General features: G+C 37.4%; 1 protein-coding gene across 33 annotated transcripts in view; it reads left to right on the top strand.

Moving 5' to 3' along the window:
- Nucleotides 1-19,457, top strand: part of LOC106877401 (uncharacterized) — a 219,860-nt gene that overhangs the window by 92,443 nt on the left and 107,960 nt on the right. For 30 of the 33 annotated variants that reach the window (XM_089353728.1, XM_089353725.1, XM_089353726.1 and 27 more), the window contains exons 28-33: nucleotides 301-345; nucleotides 7,827-11,471; nucleotides 11,993-12,091; nucleotides 15,365-15,471; nucleotides 16,944-17,249; nucleotides 17,823-18,036. In XM_089353728.1, the coding sequence (XP_089209854.1) occupies nucleotides 301-345; nucleotides 7,827-11,471; nucleotides 11,993-12,091; nucleotides 15,365-15,471; nucleotides 16,944-17,249; nucleotides 17,823-18,036 (4,416 nt within the window). The remainder of the gene's footprint in view (nucleotides 1-300; nucleotides 346-7,826; nucleotides 11,472-11,992; nucleotides 12,092-15,364; nucleotides 15,472-16,943; nucleotides 17,250-17,822; nucleotides 18,037-19,457) is intronic. The other 3 variants (XM_089353730.1, XM_089353729.1, XM_089353699.1) reach the window with 2 other exon arrangements.

Raw genomic sequence — 19,457 nt, 5'->3', positions numbered from 1 at the left:
ATATATATATATATATATATATATATATATATATATATATATATATATATATATATATATATATATATATATTCATATATCATATATATATTATATACATACACATATTTGCTTCTATCTCTCGAGTGGTCTCTTTCTCTTTTATTCACCCCACTGTCTCTCTGTATGTGTGTGTGTGTGTGTGTGTGTGTGTGTGTGTGTGTGTATGTGTGTATGTGTGTATTTGTGTTTGTGTGTTTACATGTTTATGAATGAATGTATATTCAAGCATTGAAAATGTGTATATTATTTTTTTTTCAGATACAGTCACAACAACCCATATACCATCCATTGTAACGACTATACGTAAGTTGCACTTAGCTATCACATTTTCTGTAATATATATGTTTATATATATATATATATATATATATATATATATATATATATATATATATATATATATATATATATATATATATATATATACATACATATATACATATATACACATGTATATATATTTACTTTACTTTATATTATACTCATTTATTGTGCTTTTAATGATGAAAATCCACTATATGTGATAGTGGATTTTCATCGATGAGTTCTTGAAACTTGGTTATTTTCCCTAAAACTATATATTTTATATATATTTTACCTATAAAGCTCAATTTAGTTTTAATTTTTTATAAATTGATTTTAATTGAGTTTTTGCCTGTAATTTTGGATTTTGTCCCTAATATTATATATATATATATATATATGTATATAAATGCAGCTGTCAACTTGACTCGGTGTGCCTCCCTGTTGGTCCTGGATGTTTCACCTATGTCTTTTATGTTCTTGTCTTTACAAACGCCCTCTATGCACCTTATGTTGTAGACTACCCTTGTAATTCTACAGTTAATGCCAGGGTTGTATTCACATACCATGCAGGTATCATTGGTGCATGTGGTATTCTCAAAGGAGTACGTTCTACATAGTTGTGATGTGATGGAACTCCTTGGGTTTTTAACGATCTTAATGTTGAGTTTAGACTCCTTCTGAGCTTTCCTGAACCTACGGGTTACTTCTCCACGGGTTGTGGCCTCTACAAACACCACTCCTTGATATTTGTCGGTATTGTACCACATGTTCACCCCGGTTGCTTTGTCACAAACACCTTGTATCTTATTCCAGTCTTTACTTCTATATTTAAGGCAGGTACCATTGGTTTCATTACTTATAATGCTATCTAACTTCTTTCTAGCACCCCTGCATACTCGAACCCAATCTTTCGGATCATATCCCGAGAATTGCATGCGGTGCATGAAGTTCTGTACGTGTCTCTTTGTCCCCATAGTAGGGATATGTTGTTCATTATCCTAACTATGTCTGCTATCAGTATGTTAATTTTTCCTGTTTTGTAACAAAGCTGAGTTCTTGTGAAAAACATATTTCGGAAGCTATAGGTTTCATGTAGTAGGAGTGGTAGAGCTGCAATCTTTTGTCCACAGTCTCTAACTAAAGTTCAGTATCACGGACAGAGAGTCTATTGTTAGGGTGCCTAGTGGGGTAATCTATAGTTACCTTGAGACTTTGGTGGGTGGAGTTAGCTACATGCTGGATGGGCTCCATTATGCTCCACTTGGTTTCTACATTGCAGGCGCCAGGGTTTTATTGTTCTGCTATATATTGTTTTAGTCTTCTGTCCCATCAAGTTATGAAGAGGCCGGCCACATTTCCAGCCACACCGACACCAATGGCTGCGCCTTGAACCTGCATTTATCATTTCTTCTTAAAGTTTACTATGTGGTTCTTCAAGGTGGTTCTTATGCTAGCTCCTATTGCTTGTGCAATCATTCTTTTCGCCTGACTGGGCTCTGGGGCTGGTGTCGTCGAGCCACTCCAGCGCTCTGCAGTGCTTTTGTTCACCGCCGAGGTGGTGAGTGGTTTCCCCTCTGTGACCTGGTGGGGAGGAATTTACTAAGGTCACACACACACATACACACATACATATAAGCATACATACATACGTACATACAAACGTGCACACATGCATACATATGTATTAATATATATATATATATATATATGTGCATGCATACAAACACATACATGCAGAGTATATGCAGTTGTGCACACATGCATACATATATATGTAGGCATTCACACACACATATATGCACACACATACACACATACGTACGTACATAATACATACATACATAAATACATACATGTGTGTATGTGCTGGCACACAGACGCACACATATGTGTACATAAAGCAAAGAACGCAATTCCGATAACGGACAGAATCAACAACTATTGAATGGTTTGCAAGTAGCAATGAAAATTTTAGTAAAAAATAACAAGTAAATGAGCGGAAATCAGAGCGGTGAGTGTATTAAATTAATAAAGCACTAGAAGAGAATGACTCTCCCTAGACACAATGGTTCTAAAAAAGTGAAACCGGTTAAGTAAATAAATATTTTTTAAAAATAAGTGCATTTTCAAACCTTCTTTCATATATATTTCCACTCGTACGGTATTCCACAACTTTACTTTATTATATATTAACACCACACGAGTCCCGAAAATGCCACCCAAGTCACAACAAACGGACAGCTTATTGAACCAAAGTATCCTAAAAGAACTACAAGAAATCTCCTCCAAACTCTCAACCCTAACTAACAAAGTCGAGCAATCACATTTATACCTAAATGGACTCCTGGAGGCTAAAACAGTTAAAATTACGCCTCACAGAGGAATTCTTTGACAAAGAAACCAATAACGACGAATCAATGGTTCGTAACAAGAGCCATTATAATCCCATAAAAGGTAAAAACAAAACATTGGACAAATTTTGTGAGTACATTTCGAACTTCCCTTATAATGAACTTCCACAACCTAAACCCAAACCCAACACCAGTAAAAACGAATGGAAAATCATCCATGAGTTACGAAACAATCATGACATCACAATCAAAGAAGCAGATAAGGGTAGCACTGTCGTCATTATGGATACAGAACAATACAAAAACTCTGTATCTCAACTCTTACAAGACACTACGTACTATGAAAGAGTAGTCAACTACCAACAAACAAGAACAATGACCAAATTAAACACACTCATTTGCCAACATCGAAACAACTTAACAACAAAGGAAAGCGACTACCTAACAAACTTTAATTGCAAAACAAGCAACCTCTATGGACTCCCAAAAATCCACAAGAGCAAAACTATTTCTGAAGCTTGCAAAAAGTCCACTTCCACCTGTATCACTGTACCACATCCCACTGATCTCAAACTAAGACCAATTGTGGCAGGCCCAAACTGTGAAACACACAGATTAAGCAACTTTATCGATATCCTCCTGAAACCAATACTTCACCACATACCAAGTATTGTTAGAGACGACCTGGACCTACTAAATCATCTACCCAAACATGCCAATAAAGACATTTTCATTGTTTCCTTTGATGTAATAAATCTTTACACTACGATCCCACATCAATATGGACTGGAAGCCATTAAATTCTGGCTAGAAAAATACCCCAATGAGATCCCAGAAAGAATAAAAAAAGAATTCATCATCGAGGGCCTTAAGTTTATCCTTCAAAACAATTTTTTGAATTTTAATGATAACACCTACAGACAGGTATCAGGGACTGCAATGGGGACTAAAGTTGCCCCTACATATGCAAACCTGGTGATGGCCTACTTAGAATTGCAGATCTACGACAAATCCAAAACTAGATACGGCCTGTCTTTCCACCAATACCTGTTGAAGAATTGGAAACGTTACTTGGATGATTGCCTCATCCTATGGTCCCACACACTCGACCAACTCTTTGACTTCAAAACTCTAATTAACAGTGTCAACAACCATATCCAATTTACAATGGAATTCAGTCAAGACCAACTTCCTTTTCTTGACATTCTCATTATAAAAATGGGTACCAGCATTGAGACTGATATTCATTACAAACCGACTGATTCCAAGCAATACCTTCTGTTCACCTCCAATCACCCAAAACATACAAAGACAAACATTCCCTTCAACCTTGCGAGAAGAATTTGCACAATTGTTTCTAATTATAGAACTCGAAATAAAAGACTCGAAGAACTAAAGGCAATTCTCCTCGAAAGACATTACCCAGCATCATTAGTTGACAATGGAATAGAACGGGCCAAGGCAATTGCTACCCATGACCTGCGAAAACCGAAACACATACACGGCACGTTAAATAGTCTCCCATATCTCTCAACACACAATCCTAGAAATGCAGAAGCTTACACAATAATATACAAAAACATCCCACTACTGAATCAAGACACACGTCTAAAAAGAGTACTCGCAACCCATAAAATAATAAAAAGTAAAAGACAACCCAAATCCCTAAAAAACCTACTCACGAATGCAAAATTGCCCAACACAAGCCCACCACCTACTGTCAAAAAATGTGGTCGTTCCAACTGCAGGACCTGCATCCACCTCATGGAAGGAACAACATACAGATTCCAGTCGGGACACACTTTTGTCATAAAAAATAACTTCACCTGCGCATCAAAAAATTTACTTTATGCCATAAGGTGTGAAGGGTGCCACAAAGAATACATAGGGCAAACGAGCCTTACTCTCAGAGAAAGGATGACAGTCCACCGCCAACAATTGAGGGATCCCACCACAAGACAGATACCACTCAGTGGGCACTTAGATCTGTGTGCACAAAACAAGTCTCCCAAATTCCTAGTTTTCCCATTATACCAATGCTCAGACAACACCACTGACCAAACACGAATAAATAAGGAAAATAATCTTATTCAAAAATACAGACCACAGCTCAACATACTCTAACATAAGCCTCCTCCCCAGGTGCACGCCCAAAACAAAGACACACAGATACGCAAAATCACACACATCAATACAATGCAAACCTCCGACACGAACACACTTACACACATATATACACACACACACAATCACAGTATCTCCACACCAGAGCACAAACCCACATACATTTCAAGAAAGAACACATGCGCATATATATACTTACAATACAATTGTAGCAACCACAACCAACACCCATACACACATATGTAAACAGGTACATGCACACACCTACACACCACTCCGGCAACCACAAATCATATTCACACACGCATATTTGCATACATATGTACACACACATACAAACACCATACGCCTGTTCCCCAGTAAAAATGTCACATACACACTCAAAAGAAAAACACACACAATACAATCCCAACAATCACAACAAACACCCACAAGCACACATGCACAGAAGCATGCGCACGCAATGACACACCTCCCCGACAAATACAAGCCACATAGACGCACTCACACAAACACACGCACACGTATACACACATATACTGTACTAACAATACAAACAAAACTAATCACTCACAATTACAGCGCACACACACATGTACACATATACACCAGGAAACTACACAAACCATACCCACGTACACACACATACAAACGCATACCCAGTACCAACATACACGGAACACACATGCACACACATACACCTCACCTGGATAAACCCAACGTACAAGGACACCTAATAAATACAACACACACATACATGCTCACACACACATACACCCTCATGCACACACATACAGTTGCTCCCTCACACACACACGCACCACAATGACAACTCAAACACAAACATACTTAGAGACACACACAAACTCACGTACACACATATAACACCCCCACCAACACACAACACAAATAAACATACGTACACATACAGACATACACATACATATGAACCATCACACACACGTACGGTTGCTTACACACACACACACACACACACCACAATGGGTATTTAAAACAACACACTCACTCAGACACAGAGAGAGACACACACACACTCACGTATACACACACTCCCACATTCACACAAAACACTCCCACGCACACACACAGATGCACACAGATGCACACATACATACACACACAGACGCACACACATGTACACACCCTCACACATACATACGGTTGCGCTCTCTCTCACACACACACATCACAAGGACGATTAAAACAACACATACATACTCAGAAAAATAGATATACGCACAGTCTCACGTACACACATCTAACATCCCCACCGACACAAAAACACACACAAACACACATACACACGCACTCACAAACGCACTCACGCACACACACGAACAAACACATATACACATACACACACATGCGCACACACAACACCCTAACAAATATTAATCACACACATACACACTCACACAAACGTGCACACACATACACACACCATCCTACCATAGATAAAAAAACACACACATACTCATATACACATGCCACACACGCACACATACAGACATAGGCATACACATACATATGAACCATCACACACATACGTTTGCTTACACACACACACACACACATACCACAAGGTATTTAAAACAACACACCCACTCAGACAGAGAGACACACTCACACACTCCCACACTCACACAAAACACTCCCACGCACACACACAGATGCACACATACATACACACACATACGCACACATACGTACACACCCTCACACATACATACGGTTGCTCTCACACACACACACACCACAAAGACGATCAAAACAACACATACACACTCAGACAAAGAGATATACGCACAGTCTCACGTACACACACCTAACATCCCCACCGACACAAAAAACACTCAAACACACACTCATATACACATTCCACAATAAACTCTGGGACCAATAAAAACGGCACACACACACACACACACACACACACACACACACACACCCACACCCACACACACGGACACAAACACACATATATACACACACATAGAGATGTGCACAGAACCAGTCCCAAAAACCAGTGAACCATGACAGACTGTCACAGACCAACCAAAAATAAAAAAATCTTCTTTAACTCTTCTTCCCTCCCACCCCAGCTAGCCAGTCATACTGTCTCTTAAGACAGTAAAACATTCCTTCAATATACACAAGAGAAAAAGGCCAGGTCAGTTCCTTCTCAATTTTATTCGATTGTCAAAGAATATGTATGAGAATATGTATATGTATATGTATTTTTCCATATGTGTATTTTCATACACTGTTTTTAACACTGTTTTTAACAATTTCACCTTAATATGACAATCAGTATGTAACACTACAAAGTTCATACAAAGCTTTATACTTTAAATATATTTTATCATCAAAGAATGTATATATGCATTTTAATACTCAGACTGTTTTTTAACATTTTTTATTATTCTCAAAGACTTTTGATAATCTTTTTCTAAAAAAGTGAAACCGGTTAAGTAAATAAATATTTTTTAAAAATAAGTGCATTTTCAAACCTTCTTTCATATATATTTCCACTCGTACGGTATTCCACAACTTTACTTTATTATATATATATATATATATATATATATATATATATATGTATGCATGTATATATGTATACATGTATGTATACGTATGTGTGTGTGTGTATATATACATATTTATATATATATGTATGTATTTATAAACAAGTATGCACATATAGGTGCGCGCGTGTATGTGTTATTTGTCTGTTTTAGGAGTTAAGACAGAAGTTTATGGTTTCTGGGTTTACTCCAGTGTATAAGTAAAGTAGATGAGATGAAACAAATGTTTGTTCCGATCTACAAATCCGCTGAGAATTATCAGTTTGATTTATTTGGATTGATTAACAAAAATATCTCATTCAACTGTAGATGAAACACTTATACTAATTTTGTAATGCTTTATTCTTAACATGAAGTGTGTTAATGGATTATCAACTGATGTCTTCTCATCCTACAGCAGAATATTCAACCACATCTATGACTACGAACCTGACAACAAATAATCCATTAACAAACGAACCCACTCATCTCTCAACAGAATTTTCGACAGATTCAATGTCATCAGATGTAACAAGTGACGCCCAATCAACTGACCAAACCACAAGTTCCGCCACACAAAATTCAGCACCTTCTATGTCATCTGATGTAACAACAATCGCACCATTAACTGACCAAACTTCAGGTCCCTCAACACAATATTCAACAGTTTCAATGTCATCAGATGTAACAACTGACGCCCAGTCAACTGACCAAACCACACGTCCCTCGACACAATATTCAACACCTATGTCATCTGATGTAACACCAATCGCACCATCAACTGACCAAACTTCAGGTTCCTCAACACAATACTCAACAACCTCTATGTCATCAGATGTAACAACTGACGCCCAGTCAACTGACCAAACCACACGTCCCTCGACACAATATTCAACACCTATGTCATCTGATGTAACAACAATCGCACCATCAACTGACCAAACTTCAGGTCCCTCAACACAATATTCAACAACCTCTATATCATCAGATATGACAACTGACGCCCAGTCAACTGACCAAACCACACGTCCCTCGACACAATATTCAACACCTATGTCATCTGATGTAACAACAATCGCACCATCAACTGACCAAACTTCAGGTTCCTCAACACAATATTCAACAACCTCTATGTCATCAGATGTAACAACTGACGCCCAGTCAACTGACCAAACCACACGTCCCTCGACACAATATTCAACACCTATGTCATCTGATGTAACAACAATCGCACCATCAACTGACCAAACTTCAGGTCCCTCAACACAATATTCAACAACCTCTATATCATCAGATATGACAACTGACGCCCAGTCAACTGACCAAACCACACGTCCCTCGACACAATATTCAACACCTATGTCATCTGATGTAACAACAATCGCACCATCAACTGACCAAACTTCAGGTTCCTCAACACAATATTCAACAACCTCTATGTCATCAGCTGTAACAACTGACGCCCAGTCAACTGACCAAACCACACGTCCCTCGACACAATATTCAACACCTATGTCATCTGATGTAACAACAATCGCACCATTAACTGACCAAACTTCAGGTCCCTCAACACAATATTCAACAGTTTCAATGTCATCAGATGTAACAACTGACGCCCAGTCAACTGACCAAACCACACGTCCCTCGACACAATATTCAACACCTATGTCATCTGATGTAACAACAATCGCACCATCAACTGACCAAACTTCAGGTTCCTCAACACAATACTCAACAACCTCTATGTCATCAGATGTAACAACTGACGCCCAGTCAACTGACCAAACCACACGTCCCTCGACACAATATTCAACACCTATGTCATCTGATGTAACAACAATCGCACCATCAACTGACCAAACTTCAGGTCCCTCAACACAATATTCAACAACCTCTATATCATCAGATATGACAACTGACGCCCAGTCAACTGACCAAACCACACGTCCCTCGACACAATATTCAACACCTATGTCATCTGATGTAACAACAATCGCACCATCAACTGACCAAACTTCAGGTTCCTCAACACAATATTCAACAACCTCTATGTCATCAGATGTAACAACTGACGCCCAGTCAACTGACCAAACCACACGTCCCTCGACACAATATTCAACACCTATGTCATCTGATGTAACAACAATCGCACCATCAACTGACCAAACTTCAGGTCCCTCAACACAATATTCAACAACCTCTATATCATCAGATATGACAACTGACGCCCAGTCAACTGACCAAACCACACGTCCCTCGACACAATATTCAACACCTATGTCATCTGATGTAACAACAATCGCACCATCAACTGACCAAACTTCAGGTTCCTCAACACAATATTCAACAACCTCTATGTCATCAGCTGTAACAACTGACGCCCAGTCAACTGACCAAACCACACGTCCCTCGACACAATATTCAACACCTATGTCATCTGATGTAACAACAATCGCACCATCAACTGACCAAACTTCAGGTTCCTCAACACAATATTCAACAACCTCTATGTCATCAGATGTAACAACTGACGCCCAGTCAACTGACCAAACCACACGTCCCTCGACACAATATTCAACACCTATGTCATCTGATGTAACAACAATCGCACCATCAACTGACCAAACTTCAGGTCCCTCAACACAATATTCAACAACCTCTATATCATCAGATATGACAACTGACGCCCAGTCAACTGACCAAACCACACGTCCCTCGACACAATATTCAACACCTATGTCATCTGATGTAACAACAATCGCACCATCAACTGACCAAACTTCAGGTTCCTCAACACAATATTCAACAACATCTATGTCATCAGATGTAACAACTGACGCCCAGTCAACTGACCAAACCACACGTCCCTCGACACAATATTCAACACCTATGTCATCTGATGTAACAACAATCGCACCATCAACTGACCAAACTTCAGGTCCCTCAACACAATATTCAACAACCTCTATATCATCAGATATGACAACTGACGCCCAGTCAACTGACCAAAGCACACGTCCCTCGACACAATATTCAACACCTATGTCATCTGATGTAACAACAATCGCACCATCAACTGACCAAACTTCAGGTTCCTCAACACAATATTCAACAACCTCTATGTCATCAGCTGTAACAACTGACGCCCAGTCAACTGACCAAACCACACGTCCCTCGACACAATATTCAACACCTATGTCATCTGATGTAACAACAATCGCACCATCAACTGACCAAACTTCAGGTCCCTCAACACAATATTCAACAACCTCTATATCATCAGATATGACAACTGACGCCCAGTCAACTGACCAAACCACACGTCCCTCGACACAATATTCAACACCTATGTCATCTGATGTAACAACAATCGCACCATCAACTGACCAAACTTCAGGTTCCTCAACACAATATTCAACAACCTCTATGTCATCATCTGTAACAACTGACGCCCAGTCAACTGACCAAACCACACGTCCCTCGACACAATATTCAACACCTATGTCATCTGATGTAACAACAATCGCACCATCAACTGACCAAACTTCAGGTTCCTCAACACAATATTCAACAACCTCTATGTCATCAGATGTAAAAACAAGCACCCCATCAATAGACAAAGCCACAGGTCCCTCCACGCAATACTCAGCACCCTCTATGTCATCAGATGTAACAACTGACGCCCAGTCAACTGATCAAACCACACGTCCCTCGACACAATATTCAACACCTATGTCATCTGATGTAACAACAATCGCACTATCAACTGACAAAACATCAGGTTCTTCAACACAATATTCAACAACCTCTATGTTATCAGATGTAAAAACAAGCACCCCATCAATAGACAAAGCCACAGGTCCCTCCACACAATATTCAGCACCTTCTATGTCATCTAATGTAACAACAATCGCAACATCAACTGGCCAAACCTCAGGTCCCTCAACACAGTATTCATCATCCTCTATGTCTTCAAATGTAACAACAATTGCAGAATCAACAGACAAAACCACACGTCCCTCCACACAATATTCAAGAACCTCTATGTCATCACTGACTAATGGTACGTATATTGCAACTACCTATCGAGCTTGATTAAAATGAAATACTGTAGTCCCAAATTGGTTTAACGCAAAATTATAGCTTATGTTGTCAAATATAAGATTCACTTGTCCTTCTTTCCATATTGAATTGATTTTATTCAAGAGAAAATACAAAATACTTGTATTTTGTGCCACCGGTATAGGTACGCTAGAAAATCGTTGTATTACCAACTAGAGAAGGAATATTACTGTTTGATAATTAAAATTTATACTTTAGTTTTCTTAACATTTCTGTAGGTATGAAACTGCCTTAAAATACGCTGTATATTAACACCTTTTAATATATATATACTTTAGTTATCTTAATTATATAATTTCCCTCGCAGTTCACAATGCCTTCTCTTAATCTTTATCTCCTCGAACGTAGTTTTGTTGCAAAAAAAAAAAAGAAAACTACTTAAGACAGAAAATCTTAGAAATTTTGAAATGAATCTGTCATATGTTACGATAATCTTATATAACAAGTTTTTATTTCTCTTAGGAACCACTGTAGCTTCAACATCTACTTCTCCAACTAAAACCACCTCTCACCAAACCGAAATATCGACACAAACAACACCAACATATTGTCCCCCCTCAGGTAAGTATGGTTGTTTGCTTGTAACGCATGTCAGTTTATTAATTAAAATGATTAGCTCATTTATTATTGAATTACAAAGCGTTATCTTTCAAATAAAAGGACATTGATAGTAAAAAAAATATCATGTTCTTTTTCACTCTTAAATTTCTGGCTTCTACAAATTTACTTTGTTCCCTATTTTGATTTTATGACACACACACACACACACACACACGCGCACCTGAGAACATTCTGATAGATAGATAGATAGATAGATAGATAGATAGATAGATAGATAGATAGATAGATAGATAGATAGATAGATAGATATCCGAATTTGTATGATTTTGTATAGAAGAATATATTAATCAAAGAAATTCCATCTTAGTCTGATTTTCACGTTTAATTATTTACAATTTTTATAAGTTTACAACAGTGAAATAAACTAGTACTTTCATGCGTTAAGCAATCTTCAGGTTTATGTAGTGACAGTCGTGTCCCACAAATGTAGTGAAATGGTTACACTTTTCTTTTAAGTACCATCCAATGGGCTTCAGTTGGCTGAATCTTTTCTGAACAGTTAGTATGTGGGTTAGATGTCACGGTTTGGTGAATGCACCAGCTTGTTTAGCATTTATCCCGCTTTTTTCTACAAGATATTTTAGTTAATTAGTGTGCAGTTTGGATGTCATGGCTTGGTAGTACATCAAAGATTCTTTACTTTGACCACATCTAAAAGAATAATTACTTGGCTATATTTTGGAATGTTATAAACAACATAACTGTTTTCATTGAATTGTATTGTTGCAATTTTCCAGAAAGTCAATGTTGCACCATCGCCTTTATTATTGTTGTGTTGTTGTTAGTGATAGTAGTAGTAATAGCAGTAGTACGTATAATTATCATTATTTTCATCATTATAATTATTACCCTTACTATAAATCTTAAAATTGTCCATTTCCTCTCGACTTGCCTTGAGTTGTGTAGTATGTAGAATAGGAACATTATAAATTTTTATCTGACCACATGTTGCCAGATGGTTGCTTAACGGGATCTGATGGACACCTGGTTCCCTAATTGGCTGTCGGTGCACACTTGAACGTTCTGATAATGCATTCCCTGTCTGACCAATGTATATTTCTTCACAATTCGGGCATTTGATGCAGCAAATTAAATTTCAGCTTTTGCCGCTTATATGTGCATTTGAAAATGTTCTTCCGGTTTTTGTGTTCAGATATTGACCGGTGTGTATGAACTGACATGTAACACATCAACTATCTTGCATTTAGATGCAATGAATGATTCTTCATTGTTACCGAGTTCAAACTTTGCTTTTGTTAATAATTGTTTCAAGTTCTTCGACTGACTTTTACTTAGAATCATTAGCTCGAGCCGTGATTATGTGCTTTAATTGATTACCTTGAGCAATGATCGGCAAGTTTGCTTTGGCAATGCTAAATATATTTTAGTGACACGGATTGAGTATGACTTGTTCCTGTTTTGCTCGTTTCTGGGTTGCCCTATATATTTCTATAGCACGCAGTATACCATTTTCCATAAGAAGAGAAAGAAGAGACGGGTATCTTTGTTTGAGTAGAAATTCTATCAGTTTTGTTAGACGTTTGTCACTGATATTCTCATCTTCTACAATGGTACAAATATTTCTGGCTAGGCAGTATGAGATATTACGTTTTGCATGTGTTGGATGGTACGATTTACAGTTTGGGTATTGATGCGTGTTTGTGTCTTTATAGTATATATCAGTGTGATGGAAGTGTTTACGTTTAATTACCAATGTGTTTAGAAATGGCAATTTGGTACTACTCATCTACTTTGTAAATTGTAGAGTTGGATGCAGATTGTTCAAGCGGATACTAAATTCTTCTAGAGTATCTCGAGATTTTATCCAGATTATGAAGCAATCATCAAAGTATCTCTTCTATGCATTTTCAATATATCATGTAAATTCAGTGCCGTAGTTTTCCTCTACTCTTTGATACACTTGTTTTCTATATACCACATTACAATGTTCACATAAACGGGGACAAATCTGGCTCCCATCGCTGTACCTCTAACTTGGATGCATTTCCAGTATGCATACCTCACACAAATATAAAATCTGCATACGGGTTTGGAACACTAGAATAGGCAGATGTGTTTCAAGAGGACACCGCTCCGATTTTGACCGTATCTGCATTATATATACGAGGTCTGATCAATGAGTACCGGGACTGTTGCTATAGTAACGAAACTAAAGCACACAGTGTAAAGCTGCTTGCCGATGATTGACCTTAAACTTTTCTGCACATGCGTACCAGGTTTTTACGTTCTAGCCCACAACCGCTGTTTACAGCAGTGCTTGTAAGGAAGGTGTGTAGCGTAATCACCATGACAAAGAAAGTTGTCATGGCAATACCTGCTCAGGAGCCTATGCAAAGTGGTAGAATGTGTATGGAGAAGAGTGTATGGAGAAGAGTGTATGAGCCGCACCCAAGTATACGAGTGGTTCAGATGTTCCCAACATGGCCGAAAAATGTCGATATTGACGAAAGTTCTCGGGGATTAGCAAGCAGCAGAACTGAAAAAAACATTACAGATGTGCGTGCAGCTGTGAGGGGAAATCGTCAAATCACGTTAGTTGATTTACGTAACAATATACCTCTGGTCTCTTCCACTCTTGACAGCATGGGACAACTGGATGGAGAGAGGGATGCAGCATCAGTGCTCTTATCAGATGCTCATTGACAGAAGAGTAGAATGAAGTAATGTAAGATGAAGTATCTTGCTACGCCAGCTGATCGGTCCATATAATCGAGAGCACAACATCCTTACAATCTTTCACAACAGCCTAGCCATCTTTCTCAACATCCTAACCATCTTTCTCTAGTCCCACGTGTTATTTTCCCTTGGCTAAATATTCTACGTAGATCTTTTAAACTAAGTTTGTGCATGAAAGCAAACTGGATTCCAACAATGTTCACAAACATTAAGGGTGTCTATCGCATTCACAGTTTACATGTTAATCCTCGTGCATAAAAAAAAGCTGCACCGTATGCCAATCAAAAGATAATGCTTTCTTTCTCTCTCCCTCCATCTCACTCAATCTCTCCCTCTCTTCTCTCTCCTATACAGAGTTGCACACATTTTACATATCATTGAAATGGTATAGTTGAATTAGCCGTTACATGGGTGGATCCGAAATAGTTATGGACGCAGATCCTCATCCTTTATACATTAGCTATTATGATTGAAATAATAATCTTATCAATTTTTGTATCTTTTTCCATTGTACAGAATTGCTCCAACACAGTGAAGCACAAGACTTTTATGGTTTCCGGTCACCATACATTTGCCCGTCAATTGATATCAACGTAGGAGAAAGAACAATGAATTGCTTTCATGTATGTACTAGTTTGCGTTATAATACTTACATTCTACCACATTTCTTTTGTACATTCCTACTTTAGTAATTAAAGTTATATCTATAACTGGATAATCTCAGATAAATCTTTAAATCTAAAAATATTTGGTGGTGTTTGCCTCTTCACTTATCATCCGCGAAACCGTGCTCTTTTTGTGGGTCTGATGTATTTCTTTGCTAAGGGCGGCGAGCTAGCAGAATCGTTAGCACACCAGGCGAAATGCTTAGCAGTATTTCGTCTGTCGTTACATTCAAACTCTCCCGAGGTCGACTTTGCCTTTCATCCATTCGGGGTTGATTAAATAAGTACTAGTTACGCACTGGGATCGATGTAATCGACTTAAACCCTTTGTCTGTCCTTGTTTGTTCCCTCTGTTTAGTCCCCTGTGGGCAATAAAGAAATAGATATATTTCTTTGCTATAATATTCAAGCAAATCCACCCTTTTATACTGTAGGTATTGCACCTTAGATAGCGGTTGTGAAATTTTATATATATATACATACATATAAAAATTGAGTGACTAGTATCATTATGTACGACTGCTTATTTATATTTTATTAAAAGCGTAATAAGTTATAAGAGAAAGGGAAATAAAAGCAAACAAAATATCATAGCTATGGTGTTAAAAACTAACTTTGCAGCCATATGATCTCCTGCAGCACCTATTGCTCTGGACGGAATATTGCCTTGAGTTGGTTGGCAGAAAGTGCGTGGAAGCCTGTCTTACACACACACACACACACACACACACACACACACACACACACACACACACACACACACACACACACACACGCGCGCGCGCACGCGCGCACACACACACACACGCACGCACACGCGCACGCACACACACACACACACACACACACACACACATGTATTTTTATCTATCTGCTCGTTTTATTTAAATGGTTACGGAGAAGAGATTTCCATACCGTGTATTAGTAAAATTATAAGGAGCGGTTGTATTTAATAATCATAAGAATTAACTGATTCCATCAGATGTAACTGAAGAAAGGCAATTGCAAATGACCAGTAAATACACCTTTGGGTTGTATATTGTTTTTTTAATTTTTAAGTCTACGTCTTACTTTACGGAGCGATGTGATGCTAATATTAATATATTAGTCATGAATGAACGAATAAAGTCTTTTTATATTATCGATTGACAAACAAGGTACAAAATGATAATCATTTTCGTTAAAGTCTAAGATCTTCTTTAGCCACTTCTAGATTTTCTTTTCCTTTTTCATTTATGATTAAATACTAATATCTTATTGTAGCTAAAAAGCTGCCTAATGCTGGTAGCTTTAAAATTTCGTATTTAATTATAATTAAAAACTGTTAACTGAAATTTCTTTTCTTCAAATATTTGATTCCATTGCCAATATAAATAGCTTTTAATGACTTAATTGTTCCCAACTTACGTTATGTAACTTTGTCTTGTCAGATCTACGCTGGTGGATATTTATCAGAAAATTATAACCAATTTACCTACGAACCAGATAGTTTATCACCCTTTGGAAAATATATTATTGCTCCATATTGGGCTGACCTTTGGAATGAATTTAAGCAAGTTAAATACAGCATTTATGAAAAATACACAATAAAAGGAATAAATAACAATGCAGTGACTAAACTGAGTGAAATTGATAAAGCAATTAAAACGTATGCAAATAGAGAATTCCAATCTATTTGGGCACTTTTGGTTACATGGCAAAATATACGACATTATTCCCTAATAGGAACAACAGAGGTAAGTAAATTACAAATTATATTTATTTCATGAATATAATTACTTAAAATTTACCAATTTAAATAATAACTATTTAGGAATGCCGTTTCAATTCTATCGATGAATCTTAACATTGTGAAGTAGTAAATCCTTAGTTCCTTCTTTTACTACTTGGAACTGCTTCAGTGTTTTTCTTTGTGATAAATCAGTTGAAATAAAATGTGGTTACACTGCCGAAAGTACAGTATTCCTTATCGAGTGACGACAATATAAATATTAAATAAAAGTAAGGATCCACCTTATATATTAATAGCAGAAAGTTTGGTAATATTTTTGCATAATATTATGTAATTTAAAGTTACTAAAAAGAGAGCAAAACTAATGTGAAATAGTTATTCCAAGCTAAGTGGAGTGATGACAACCTGTGATATATCATCTTGATAAGATTCATCTGCGATCGATGATTGCAATAACAATATTATTTTATTGTACTAAGAAATCTTCTGTTTTAGGAAACAAATGTCGAAAATTATACGTAGTTTTCACAAGTGCTCATAGAACTTTAATCATAAACATATTATTTTCGCATCTTAGGGAAACAATGCAGGAATTACATTCCAGATGTTACTGGTCACAGACGGCTATTCAACCTATTTGCTTTATCTCTACAAACCTTGTGGAATGGATATGGAAATTGATGTAAAGGCCTTAATGGGCTTTAACTTGGGCCGCAACAAGCGTTTCACGCATAAAGACTCACTGAAGAAGAATAGTTTGGTAAATATAGATATAAAGGAAGGAAATACAGGTGAGAATCGAATACTCCTATTTATATTTAATAAGAATCTAATAAGCTTTGTGAAAATATTACTAAAGCATTGAAACCGATCAAAAGTCTTACTAACATATATGTCATAAACAAATGTGTCAATTACTCAGTAAATATTGTTGAGATTATGTATAAATGGAATTTTCGAAATAATAATGTGAAATATTTTTAGTCTAATTTACAACAAAAGTTATTTTCAAAATTTCTTGATTGTATTATATTCCTTTAGTCTCATTATACGAGTTTTACTCTCACTATTTTATTTCACACATAGTTGCTTGGCTTAAATCACAAACTTGTTTACTTAGCCACATCACAACCTAATTATTGCTAGAAATTTAGCCAACACAAGATCACTTGACGATAATTTACATTTACAGGTAATTAAATTTGTTTCAGTAAACTGATCATAATAGATTTGAGGAACTACAAGCCCGTAAGTTGTACTCAACAAAGACAAACTTTACATAACCTTCATTGATGCAGCCAGCTGACTACCATCCTGTATGCTCCTGATACATTCTCCAGTCTGGTAGTAAGCTCTTGTCATTTCCGCCATTGCTTCTTAACAGGTTACTATCATCAGCAAAGTGCATGCTGGAAATGGGTTTCCTCAAATGTAAGGAGAGGGTAGGAAGTTTTGGAGTGCATTATGTTCTCCAGGAAGACGATGAAAAGCACTGAAGACAGGAGCCATCCTTGTCGAGCACCAACTTTTCTCATAAAGAATTCCCCGATGTTGTTCAAAATAACTACATTGTTTCAGTTTTCATACACTGCTTTGATTACTTCGATGCGTCTATTACCTAAGTTGTAATATTTCGTCACTTACCAAAACCCATCGTCTCAAACATAGTCCAAAATCCTTTTGAAGTCGATGGAGGTGAGAGTGGTTCTTCGGTTATTTCACAGTGAGCAGTATGATGTAAATATATCTGCTCCACCTTATTTCCTCTTCGTGGTTCATATTATCTCCGCTGTACTGCCGTTTGCGCACTTTATTGTTGTCTCACTTAATAACGTCCATCGGACTTCTAGTAGCCCTAGGATATCATAGGTGTACATGCCAAATTCGTGTAGAAATTTCTTCATCCTTCAACAAGCATACACGGCACCGACGTTCTACGTTGCAGAGGCAGTATTTTCTTTGTGAAATTGAAGATTGTCAGTGTTGATGTCTTCGTTGTCGTTATCCTATTTGCACATTGTTCACTTCCACGCTCGGAGATAGCAGTGGAGCTCGTGGTTGTTTGTTTTCCTGGTTTCGAAAGAGAACTGGCTAGATATGTTTTGCACAGTGAGTCTATTATGGCATTGCAATGCGCCTGAGAAATACTTGGGTGTACCCATCTTCTTTTCAAGCATTCAGCTCCTCACTAAGTTTAGTCTGTCAGCAGAGG

Source organism: Octopus bimaculoides, chromosome 6 (assembly GCF_046866305.1).
Source record: "Octopus bimaculoides isolate indiv1 chromosome 6, ASM4686630v1, whole genome shotgun sequence".
In the NCBI taxonomy this organism is placed as follows: Eukaryota; Metazoa; Mollusca; class Cephalopoda; order Octopoda; family Octopodidae; genus Octopus; species Octopus bimaculoides.
Note: the sequence above shows the minus strand (reverse complement) of the source record. Positions and strands in the feature narration are given on the sequence as shown.